Source organism: Vigna unguiculata, chromosome 4, assembly GCF_004118075.2.
Source record: "Vigna unguiculata cultivar IT97K-499-35 chromosome 4, ASM411807v1, whole genome shotgun sequence".
Classification (NCBI taxonomy): Eukaryota; Viridiplantae; Streptophyta; class Magnoliopsida; order Fabales; family Fabaceae; genus Vigna; species Vigna unguiculata.
The window spans coordinates 38,735,052-38,748,378 of record NC_040282.1 but is presented as its reverse complement, the minus strand read 5'-3'; the positions used below and the strand labels follow the sequence as shown (position 1 = coordinate 38,748,378).

The window sequence follows — 13,327 nt, the reverse complement described above, 5'->3', positions numbered from 1 at the left end:
GAAAATCTCAACCATTATTGATAAATCACAACACTAATTTAAAAAAAAAAACAGAAAAGTGATAGATAATCCAATTTATTTCTAGAAAAAAAAAAAGAATTTTGCTACAGAAGAAGGGGGCAGAACCAGTTTATTAAATGTACACTTCATATCTAGTGGATCCCCATTTCTAAAAAAAATTATTCTTTCTTTCACTCCACTCAAGTTTATAAGAACATACAAGGGTGCCAAGTGAGATTTTTCCTTGGCTTCTTTTCAAAAACATATTAAATTATGTGAAAAAAAATTAAGTACATAGTGACCATTAATTCATCAGGTTACAAGTTAATTAGTGGTAAAGTTATTATATAAAAGAATTAAATTAATTAACGACAACATATGTGTCAAGTGGGCATGTTTGGTACCACTTAAATTTCAAAATTGAAAAACTTCATTTTTCAAGTTTTTAAAGATGGGTGATTACTAAGATTGTTTTAGCAAAGGGAAATGTAAAAAAAAAAAAAAAAACATGAGAATAAAAATCATATATATAGAGAATAAAAATTTGAAGTGTGGGGTTCTTGTACCAACTTTGGTCTACAATATGGTCATATATGTGAGAACAAAGTATAAACACATAATTTGAAAAAATTAAGAAAAAAAAACATTGAATTCCCCTGCTCTGTTACACTAGTTGTGAGCCTGCAAGGTGTCGAGTTGCAGATGGATGAACATGTTTTACATGGAAAATAACAAAAGGTGAAGAGAACTTCAGCTTTTGTAGCAATGGAAAGAGCCATTAGGGTTCTGAAACGTGTCCAAGTTCAGTGGAATTGAATCCAAATGATAAAAGTCTCTCTGGTCCAACAACATCTAGGGTAAAGTTGAAAAAGAAAGAAAAAAAAAAGTAGAAATTGCCTTATAGATTAGATGAGATTGAAGTGACAATGTGACTGAGAATCGATGACAACAAAGATGAACATTGTTAACCAAATTCAGAACAGTCACCACACATTTTCAATGGCTATTATGACTGAAAATGAATCAAACATCAAAATTTCTATTCAGCTTGATCGACACGTATTACTGTACCATCCTTTTATTGCCTTTCTTTGATGCAAACCACCCTTTGTTGTCTTAATTAAGACCGAATATAAAGTGAAATTTTCATAATTATTAAAAGTTTTGTATAGATCATAGATAAGTGCAATATATAACAGGGTTAAATAGGAGTAAAAATTGAAATTAATCTATCTTTAAAATTTTGATTTAATTTAGTTTTTAATTTTACAAATATTTAGATTTAGTCATTTTAACTAAATTTTGTTAAATTTATTTTACATTTCAAACACATTTCAAGATAATTTTTTAATTAAAATTAAAGTAAAAATATGTCAAAAAGGTGTAACAACTCAAATACTATCGTAAAACGTGTTTAAAAAAATTAAATAACTTAACCAAATTTGGTTAAAATGACTCTAAATCAAAATATTTCTAAAGTTAAATGACTAAATTGGACCAAGATTTCGAAGATGGACTAATTCCAATTTCTAGTGAAAGTTAAGGGACAAAAAACATATTTAACCATGTATAATATATATACAAGTGGTTAAATACAGTATTACAAATCAATTTTGCAAGATTCAGTTAAATTTAAAATTTACTTTTTAACATGATATTATAATTGTATATTAAAGTTTATTATAGCAAAATTTATTATTTATAGGATTTATCGGATCACTAATATTTAGTTTTATATTCAATATGTAAATGTCTCCGTGTGATAGGATGTGTTAGAAGTGTAAATAAGATCAATATATAATATATAAAATCAATAAAAATTTCATCTTACAAGATGATTTTATAGGATTTAATTAAATTTAAAATTAAATTGTTAACGATAATATTTCATTCACTTCATATCTAAGATGTTTTTTTACAGTGTGATATAATGCGGTATATAATCTATTTATGTTTAATGGAAATAACATATTAAAATCTGTTAAATTTTGAAATATATATATACAGATATTTGGCATGGCAGTCACTATCGGAGAAAGTGGATAATTCGAAAAAGAAAAAGCATCATCATGGAAAAGAGAAAATCCAAGGTTACCATTTTGTCGCATGCACATTCCTCAGACGATATTTTTCATTTCTCCTTCTCTTCTTTTCTCTGGAATATATTCTTCTAAATAATACACCTAAAGTTTCGAGTGTATTTGTAAAGATGTTGAGATGCTATTGAAGCAGAATCCAACAGATTTGTTTAGCCAAGTTAAATTTGTTGGAACTCAGAGAATGAAAGTTGAAGCTGCTAACCAAACACGTCCTTGCAAATGTAATATTATGGTTCTGCTTGCATATTAATCCAATATGCAGAATAAAGTTATTAGAAGTGACGGGTAAAGTGTTCCGCACTTGACTAGAGTATTCTTTGTATTCCTTCTAATATATGTCTCATAAAATAATTAAGATCTTGACCTTGTTACTATCTTAATGCTCACTGATGAAAATTTGCTTTTTATTAAAAGAAATCTTAATTATTACATGTTTATGTTTGAAACTTAAAACTGGTTATTATGTGATTGGTTTAAACACAGTGAGTGGTTCTCATTTTCAACTTTTTGATTACGCTTTACACGAATGCATTTCGACTTGAAAAGCAATAATGATAACTAGTAGTAGCAGTAGTAGTAGTTGGTAAATCACAAAAACTTTAGGTTCACGATGAGTTCTTGACCTGATATTGCGGGGAAAAGCGTGGTCATTAGTTTGGCGATAGAAGTAGAATATGGAATCTTGATCGTATTATCTTCGCTGTCCCTTATGCATGTGCTTATCTATAACCCCTTCTGCAGTTGAATATATAAGTAAAACAGAGAAAAAGAAAGTGCAATTTAGAAGCATATAGTTATCGTTTTACTGTCACTGTGTGAGAGAGAGAAAGCATGGGAAGAGGAAGGGTTGTTCTGGAGAGAATAGAGAACAAGATCAACCGTCAAGTAACGTTCTCAAAACGCAGAAGTGGGTTGCTGAAGAAGGCCTTTGAACTTTCTGTGCTCTGTGATGCAGAAGTTGCCCTTATCATCTTTTCTAGCCGTGGCAAGCTTTTTCAGTACAGCAGCACTGAGTAATTTCTCTCTTTCTCTTTCATCTTTCTTCTGCTTTCTTAATTGAATTTGCCAACAGATGTTGCCGCTGTACATGCATAGTTAATTAGGGCATGGAGTGATTCAAATTTATGTCTCAAGATTTTAGACGTCAGAGTAATCCAAATTTACATAAGATCATAAGTCGACTATGTTAGGAATCCAAGTGTGAGTCTAAATCCCACATTGACTATAAATGAGAAAGTAGAATATTATATAAAAATGAAAGACCCTTAAATCTATTGTCTTGTCTTTAAGGTTTAGGCTGAAAGTGGTGTCAATCCCTTATGTAGTTGGACTCAGATTTCATTGGTGTTTATCTTCTCAGTGATCCTCTCTCAAAAGATCCAACAGTGGTATCCGAGTCAGATTCGTGTGGTGACCCGCTTAGACAAGGTTATAAGATGATATTTCTAATACAACCTTAAAAACTACCAAACCAGGAAAACTCGAAAACTCACAAAATAAGAAATTAAGCTCTCATAAATTTATAACTTTTAACAATTTTCAGCTTTTTGCAGATTTCTTTTTTTATATTTGTTAACCTTTCATTGCAAATTACTTTATAAACTAATTACTAGAATTAAGTTCGACATATAAAAGTCTATGGAAGTTGATCTTTTCATGTCACTATAATAATTTTCAGTCGATCAGATCTTGTTTGTTGAATTCATATTCTTCCTACAAATCTGTATTGAAAAACGATTACACAGTCATATTCTGTGGTTTGGTTATCATGGTGAGTGCTACGAATGATGCTAGCATGATTATTGTTTAGGAACCCCATGTTAATCATTAATTTGAGCTGATTAATAGCTAATCTTGTTCTTTATTGAATATTAACGAGCTTAATGATTCTCAATTTGTTTTATCATACGAGGGTGGTATTTTAGATTACCCTCAAAAGTTGTATACAACTCAAAAGAAAAGATAAAAAGATATGGTCCAACATTTTGATGCTTTGTTTTAATTGAGTTCCTCGGATGTATATATAGCATGCTTCCTACACATGCATGCATAAGCATACCATATGCTTTATGTTAGGGGCCTAGAATATTCAGATTTTACTGAGATCATATATGAGATTATATTAGTTGGAGGACGTTAGGAATTTAAGTGTGAGTCTAAGTTTCATATTGTCTAAAAATGAGAAAGTAGAACAAAGGATAAAGACACATAAACTCATTATCTTAAGGTTTTGAGTTGATAATGATGTCAATGCCTTATGTGGTTGAGCTCAGGTACCACTGGTATTATATTTCTCCAATAAAACCCTCTCCGTAAACCTAACAAAGGATAGTGTCCTAAGAGTTGAAGTCTACCAAAAAAGTTGAGAAAAAAAAAGGAAAAATTTTAAAGATGGAACAAACTAATAAGTTAATTAAGCCATATAACATGCATTTGCATGTCCATGATCAATACTTCACCTGCTAATCATCATCTAATAAAATATCTTATGCTGAAGCGATGTAAAACATGGTTAATTAATATATACTAAGTTTAAAAGTTTGATGCAACTATTATAACCGTTGCATAAAACCCTAGAATTGCTGTATATACTAATTAGTAAATCAATTTGAAGTAGATGAATTTTACCATTAATCATAAGCTTTTATAATAGTGTTTGTTCATGTACATTATATTCCATTACTCTATCTAGCATTACTTAAATTAATTAACAAACTAATAATGCTTTTTTCTTTATTATTATTATGATCAGTCTTAACAAAATCGTTGAGAGGTATCGCCAATGTCGTTACAGCAAGTTACAGACCGGTGACTCGGAACTCGAATCACAGGTTTCTTCTTCTTCTCTTTCATATATATCAATTTTCTTTTCTAATCTTATCTCATTATATAACATAGTGTCTAAAACTTTTACTTTAAATGAGAATTTTCTAGTCATCGTTTTCATTACTTTTTATTATGGTATTTTTAATTAGTTTAGTTGTTAGTAATAGATAAGTGTTTAGTTACTAAAGCGTGAAATTAGAATTTATTTTCAAAACTTTGATATAATTTGATTTGCAAACTTTAAAATTGAATGTATCTAATCTTTTAAATCCAATTACATTCAATTTTTTTATTATCGAACAACGTTTTGAGTTAACATTTGAGTTATTTATCATATTTGATACATTTTAATTCAAATGTCAGTCTCAAAAATCGTTAAATACATAAATAAAAAGTTAACATCTTTAAATTCTAGAGGATTATATCCATTTATTTTTAAAGTTGATGGACAAAAATGTATCAAAATTTCAAATAGGAATAAATTATAATTTTGCGTTCAAGTTTAGAAACTATTTAATCCTAATAAATATTATGAATTATGTTTTTCCCCTTTTTTATGAAAAATAATAACTAAAAAGCTAACAGATAGACTTTAAATTTAACTCAATTCTATATCAGATTATAAAATAAGATTTGCACTTTTATTTATATATATATATATATATATATATATATATATATATATATTAAATTGGTTTTATCTGAAATGTGACACTTCCGATCGAATGCAAAATATATTAGAAATCCATCTGTGTTGGTAAAAATTATATAAAAATATTTTAAACCAGTTTCCAAATTTTCTTTCTATTACCACTATTTTATTTAAAAAAATCATAAAAAATGTTGGTTAAAGAAACACTATCATTGATAAATTTTTAAAATTATAAAGTGAGAATCGACTAGACCAACATTAGTGTTAATTACATTTTAAGAAAATAAAGAATGAGCGTTGGCTACACAAACACTATTATAGCAATATTATTTTTAAAAAATAAAATTTAAGTGACGGCTTGATCGAAGATACTGTAGTCAATCTCTCAAGCCGACGCAAAACGTTGTAGCTTCTACAGTTCGAGGGTAGATTTTTTACCCACACGATGCAGACACCAATCAATGCCTCTGAATAACTTTTTCTTGTAGTGATATGATTCTCATACTTTAATTATACTATTAGTTTTTTTTTAATATTTTTATTGATTGTATTTTTTAAAATAATTAAGTTTATTATACTTTTAATATTTTTCAAAATTATTCAGAGGAAATTGGTTGCAAACACCTCCATGTCTTAATTAATTATTTACACTTTTTTTAACACAAATATTGTTCTTTAGGAGGGTTTGCTTCTATGAATACATTATGTTGGCATTTTTATTTGACAATGTGAGCATGCATATTAATAGTACTGTCCCTTGCAGAGTTCATATCATGAATTCTTGAAATTAAGAGCGAAATACGAATCTCTTGAGCGGACACAAAGGTATCCTCTTAATATAGACGTAGAAAATAAGTGTGAAATTTTTTGGCATATATTTTTCAGTTTGTTATCCTTCTTTGAATTAATTAGATATATTGAGAAACAAAAATGTTGTGTATATATTAGTTTATTAAATGTTTGTTTTGTGTGTTTTAAGGCATTTTCAAGGAGAAGAACTTGAGCCTCTTAGCTTTAAAGAATTGCAGAGCCTTGAGAAACAACTAGACATTACACTTGCATTAACTCGACAGCAGCAAGTAAACTCACTATCTCGTGCATGCATATATTAATAAAAGTTTTGGATGCTGCGCCAGCATTAATAAAAAATAATAAAATCACAAACAGAAAAAAAAAAAAAAAGTGATTAAATATATTTTTGGTCGCTTAATTTTCAGAGAATTTTAAAATTAGTCTGTTTCGAAACTTTGGACCAATTTAGTCCTTCATCTTTTAAAATACGTGGATTTAGTCTTTTTAATCAAATTTTGTTAGGTTTATTTGATGCTACGTGTGCATTTTAATATTGTATTTGAGTTATTTATAATGTTTGATACATTTTTGTTTTAATGTTAAGTCAAATATCATTATGAAAAGTGTTTGAAATGTGAAATAAATTTAACAAAATTTGATTAAAATGACTAAATTTACGTATTTCGAAAAATGAATGACTAAATCACTACAAGTTAAGGGACAAAAACATATTTAATAAAAAAAAAGATTAAAATGAAGAAAAAAACATTTATTTATTTATTTATGTTGATTATTATTGTCGGGTGTGTCTTTAAATTGCAGACAAAGAAACTCATGGCACGGGCTGATGAATTACGCGAAAAGGTATGTTATTGTCTCAAACTACTAATTAAATGAGGGTATGTTATTGTTGTCCCAAATTACGTTCTGTCAATAACAAAGACTTGATAAGTGGATTAAAAATTATTTTTCTATTTATCCTAATAACAGTAAAGATTCTTAAATTTTAGTAATATAATAATAAATTTAGAAACTAATTTCCAAACTAAAAATTATTTTAACTAAAATAATTTCTATTAAAAGAAATAATAATTAGTATTTAAATTGGTAATTCAAATAGTTTTTATTATGAATTTATATTTAAATTGGTTAGTAATATTATTTATTAAAATTTTAACTACTTAAAAAATTAGTTTTTAAATTGATCTTCAAAAGTATTTTTATCATTAAAATTGATCATTATTTCAGATTGACTTATATATATATATATATATATATATATATATATATATATATATATATATATATATATATATTTTTTTGTTTATTCTTTCACAATGTCATATTTGAAAATAAATAGCAAAAGATCAATATCAATAGCAAAATTTATCTTCACTAAAATAGATTCAAAAGGCTTGTAAATTAATTTGTATTAGTTATATATATTTGCAGGTGCGCAAATTGGAAGATCTTAACAAACAATTGGAATCCAAGGTTTTTTCCTTTATTTTAATAATCATGTAAATAAAATTGAGAGAAGCCATAGCATGCTCACATTTTTTTCTTACGATTTTATGCATTATTTTTAAAATTTATTTTGTAGGAAAAAGATGAATTCTCAAGCCTCATGCTTGACAATAACAATTTTTTTCAATTGCATGCTACACAAGCCGATCAATTTGAATCTGGAACAACAATAAACACATGGTATGCATTGATTTTCTTATCCCTTATATTTTTGTTAATATAAAAAAAATGATCATTTATTAGTAAACACATTTAAGGTATTTATATGTTGAATTTTTTCATCAAAGATTGTGAAATTCCTTACTAAGAACAAAAATGAGAAAACTCCAAAAAACAAACAATTACATTGGGTCATACCCATGAAACTCCCCTATCAGCCTTGAAAGTTTCTAATTAAACCTATAAATATTTTTACCTTCCCCATCTTTTGGAATTTTAAAACTAAAAATTATTCATTAGACTAATATTGTATTATTTTTATGGTTACAAATTCCTAGACAAAAAAAAATTGGAGACAAGGGACATGATTAAGTCTAAATTATTAGAGTGGACTTCTCTCTGCACTTTCAAATGTTTCTTCTATATTTTTAAAAAGACTTTTAATTTCACCTTTGTTTTTCTGAGTAAAATGTAAAAATTAATTTTTTTCCTCCTATAAAGATGTGGGCTGCTGTAATAAATATAACAGAGAAAAAATTAATTTTTACTTTTTACTGAAAAGAACAAAAGAAGAATTAAAAAAAAAAATGGAGTACCGAAGAAAGTTTTGGAGGTGCAGAGAAAAGCCCCATCATTAGATAAATCAGGCCATGAAAGATTATCGGCCCGAAAATCCAAGTGAAAAGGCCCAATTAAAAACGGTTGCAACTAGCAAAGACTTTACATGATTTTATTAGTTAAATACTCTATTACATAAAAAATGTTCTAATACATATAAAATCATATTTATATAGAAAAAATTCATAGATTTATTTTCATTCTCCATTTAAAATTCCATAAAATAGACAATTTTAGTTTCGATACACAAGTTAAAGCTCTTCAATATGTTATAAGTATGGAGTGATATTTATATATAAACATATAATATTTTTTTGTCGTTTGATGAAAAAAAAAATATTGTTGTAGTAGGTTTCAACACCAAGAAGTTGGTTCAAAAGAAAGAGCAATTGAAATGAGGACAGAGGGTAACCAAAGCACTCACACCAAAAGCAATGGATGGTTGTAGTGAATGTTAATTTATTTTACATCTTCCAAAAACACTTACTTAGGCTACCCATGCATTGCTATTCACACCATAGTTTTCATAAACTAAATGTTATTTCTACTTAACACTCTCTCATTAAGAGATTATGCATTCTATAAGAGAAAAATTGTGTATGTCATATAATTTTATATATATTTATTGTACAAATTCTCATCGAAAAATGTTCCTTTATAGCTTTATAGACATGTTAGTAGAGGTGTCAATTTGGCCCAGCCCACAGGGTTTTGTCCTGGCCCATGTGGGCTAGGGTCAAAAAAGTCCACACAAAAAAAAAGCCCCCAACAAAGAAGCCCACAGGGCCAAAAGCCCTACAAAAGCCCTGTGGGCCAGGGCCAACCCATGGGCTTTCATCTTCCACATGAAAAATATATTATTTTTTAAAATATATTACTATCTGTGGGACAGACCCAACGAACCGGACAAGCACGACAACCCGAATAGGTCTAACGACTCGGACCTGCCCGACGACCTCGACAAGAACGACGACTCGAACGGGCCCGATGATCCAAACAGGCCCAACAACCCGAATGGGCCCGACGACCCAGACGGGCCCGAATACAGGACAAACCCGACAACACGAACGAGCCCAACGACATGGAAGGGCCCGACGACCCGAACGGGCTCAATGACCTGGACGGGCCCAATGACCCGGACAGGCCCGACGAACTTGACAGGCCCTATGACCCAAACAAGCCCGACGACCCGTATGGATGCGACGACCCGAACAGGTCCTACAACCCAGACGAGCCTGACAACGCAGATGGGACCGACGACACAAACATGCCCGACAACCTAAACGGGCCCGACGACCCAAACGGGCCCAACAAGTCGGATGGGCCTAATGACCAAGACGAGCCATACGTATAGGCTTGAAGACACGGATGGGCCCACCGATCCGAACGAGCCCAATGATCCAGACAGGCCCAACGACCCCAACGGGCCCGACAACCTGTATGGACCCGACGACCCAAACGGGCCCGAAGACAACCCGATCGGGTCGTCGGGCCCGTTTGGGTCATCGGGCCCGTTCAGGTTGTCGGGCCCATTCGGTCATCTAGCACGTCTGGGTCATCCGGTCCATCTGGTTCGTCGGGCCCGTTCGGGTCATCGGGCTCATTCGGGTCCTCGGGTCGTTTGGCACGTCTAGGTCGTCTGGCACGTTTAGGTCGTCGGGCCTGTTCGGCTCGTTGGCCCCATTCGGGTCGTTGGGCACGTACATGTCATCGGACCCATTCGGGTCGTCAGGTCCATACGAGTCGTCGGGTCCGTTCGGATCGTTGGGCATGTCTGGATCATTGGGAATGTTTGAGTTGTTGGGCCCGTTCGGGTATTCGGTCCGTTCAGATCGTTGGGCTCGTCTTGGTCGTAGGACCCATCTGCCTCCTCTGGCCCGTCCGGGTTTCGGGCCCGTTTGGGTCGTCGGGCCCATCTCGGTCATCTGGTCCGTCCGGGTTTTCGGGCTCGTCCTGGTCATTGGGCTCGTTCGGGTCGTCGAACTCGTCCGGATCATCGGACCCGTTCGGGTCGCTCAACTTGATCTTTGACTCTGACTTAATGTAGTATTATTTGGGGGGCTAACCCACATTAGCCCTAGCCCTAACCCACTAGAGAGGGGCCTTTGGGGGCTGGGGCTTTTTTTTGGCCCCATCATTTGGGGGCTCCCTAAAAGGGGGCTTTATGAAGAGTGGGCCAGGACTGGCCCATGGGCTAGGGGCCAAATTGACACCTCTACATATTAGGTACTTTAAAAGTGTTAACCTAAGACAACATTTTAAATAGAAAATGTCATGCAAGGATCCCATAAACATCACTTTCCCATGAAAGAATTATTAAAGTATTCCTAGACAACACTTTGTTAGAGTTTATTTTCATGATCTTGTTTTTAAGGTTTTGACTTAAAAAATAATGAGAAATGTAATTAATTTTAATATATTGTTTTGAAAATGCTAACCAGTAACTATATTGGTTAAGAAATAATTAATTTTATTAATTAAAATAATATAAATATATATAACTAATTTTATAAAGACAAAAATATTTTTTAAAATTTGTAAGAAAAAAATAAGTATTTAAGAAACTCAATTAAATTTTAAATTGATACTTTAATTATTATTATTTTGTAAATCTTTTAGATGTTTAATACTATTTATTTTTTGTTAGTTTTTCTATTAATTTAAAATTTTTATATTTAATTATATTTTAATTTTTAATAATATTAAAATATAGTTATTTTATTATTTAATTATTTTTTAACTTTTATTAATAAATATTAAATAAAATATTATAACAATTATACTGTTCATAAGTATTTTTTTAAATAAAATAAAATATATTAATTGTAATTATATCAAATTTTATTTAATATCATAACTATCTGATAGTCTTATAATACTGGTTAACAAGAACTGTACTTTTTATCTTTCTGGTAATTGTTCATTTTCTTCTATTATACTATACAGTCTTTACGTGTATTGATTAGGGTGTTGAAAGAAAATGTCTGCTATAATTGATTTCATTAAAGAGAATGTTAACCATCAACTAGTTAAGGTATAAACAATAAAATTGAAGTTCTAATTAAGTGTGCCATTAATTTAGTTTTATCTTAATAATTATTAAAACAGTTTTATTTTATTTAGAAAATAAAAATATATCATTGATAATTTATTTAATACATAAAAATTAAAATTAAAATAATAAAATAATAAAATAATAAAATAATTTTAACATAGTTATAATTTAGTTAAATAAAATTATTTTAAAAATATGAATAATATAAAAAGTTATTAAATAATTTCATTGTATAATTAAAAGTAAAATAGAAAGTTAAATTGAATGATAAATAAAAAATTAATTATAAAATTTCAGAGAACATAATTAATAGCGTAGGAACATTAAATTTGATGACATTAAATCTTATTATTTAATTATTTTAAAGATAGAATTATATTAAAATTATTTATTTATTTTATTATATATATATATATATATATATATATATATATATATAATTGTAAATGATAGTTATATAATATCTGAATATTTTTATCTCTAAATAAAATGAAACATTAATTATAAAATTTTATATCACAATCAATTATAAAATTTTATAATATTTAATATTAATTAATTATGCAGGACTTTGTTAAATTGTAACTAAAATAAAACAAAGCCGGTGTTAGCTATTATATTTATACAAATTAACTATGACAATAAATATGTCATTTATTAAACTAACTTTAAGGTAATATTGTTTTCTCAATAAATACATTTCATTTATTTATTACAAATACAACTGTTGATGTAATTAGTTTGAGGCAATTTATTAATATATTATTAAAGAATGTTAACATAAACTAATTTAAATTATTCTAAAAGCCTAGAAATGTAATTCTTCTGGAATATAAAAACATATAAATATTATTCTAAAAAGTTATTCATTTATAAAATATTATTCGCGTATGACGTAGAAACTTCAATTATTATATATTTAGTTAAATATATTTTTTATCCTTAACTTTTAGAAAAAATTAGAATTAATCTGTTTTAAAAATTTTGAATTAATTTAGTCTCTCATATTTAGATATGTGTGTATTTAGTTTTTTAAACCAATTTTTTTAAAATTCATTTGATGTTTAAAACGCGTTTCTCAATTAACATTAAAATAAAAATATGTCAAACGGTGTAACAAACTAAAATGTTATAATGAAATGTGTTTCAAACATTAACTAAATTTAATAAAATCTTGTTAAAAGAACTTAATCCACTCATTTATATAGTTAAGAGACTAAATTAGTTCAAAATTTTTAAAAGAGACTAATCCTAAATTTTAGTTAAAATTAAATGACAAAAAATTTATATTTAGCCCTTATAGTTTATAATAGGTTAAAATACTCCGTTAGTCCTCGGTTTGGTTCAGAAATCTCAAATTGATTATCGTATTTTAATTTATCTCAATTTCATCCTCATTTTTGTAATTGAGTATTAAATCAGGGCAATCGTTAACGGTTGACAAATGACGTTTCTATGTGATGATGTGGCTGTAATGTTCATTCTTACGTGCCATTGAGTAGTTGTTTTTGCACCGTAAACAGCCATTGTTATTTTCCCTTTTAAGAAGATAATGTTGAGAGAGGGTAAGTGTTTGAAAGAGGGTGCAGAAGGTTTCTT

At 29.2% G+C, this 13,327-nt stretch overlaps 1 protein-coding gene across 3 annotated transcripts; it reads left to right on the top strand.

Moving 5' to 3' along the window:
* Window positions 1-2,201: 2,201 nt before the first annotated feature.
* On the top strand, window positions 2,202-9,278 carry LOC114181616 (truncated transcription factor CAULIFLOWER D-like). Of its 3 annotated transcripts, XM_028068117.1 has the most exons (9): window positions 2,202-2,384; window positions 2,841-3,112; window positions 4,852-4,930; window positions 6,341-6,402; window positions 6,557-6,656; window positions 7,192-7,233; window positions 7,822-7,863; window positions 7,973-8,076; window positions 9,022-9,278. In XM_028068117.1, the coding sequence occupies exons 2-9, from the start codon at window positions 2,931-2,933 to the stop codon at window positions 9,119-9,121; spliced, it is 711 nt and encodes a 236-aa protein (XP_027923918.1). In that variant the 5' UTR covers window positions 2,202-2,384; window positions 2,841-2,930; the 3' UTR covers window positions 9,122-9,278. The 3 variants fall into 3 exon arrangements, with proteins under 3 accessions (XP_027923918.1, XP_027923917.1, XP_027923919.1); XM_028068116.1 differs by lacking the exon at window positions 2,202-2,384 and having other exon boundaries at window positions 2,662-3,112; XM_028068118.1 differs by lacking the exon at window positions 2,202-2,384 and having other exon boundaries at window positions 2,663-3,112; window positions 9,025-9,278.
* Window positions 9,279-13,327: the final 4,049 nt, after the last annotated feature.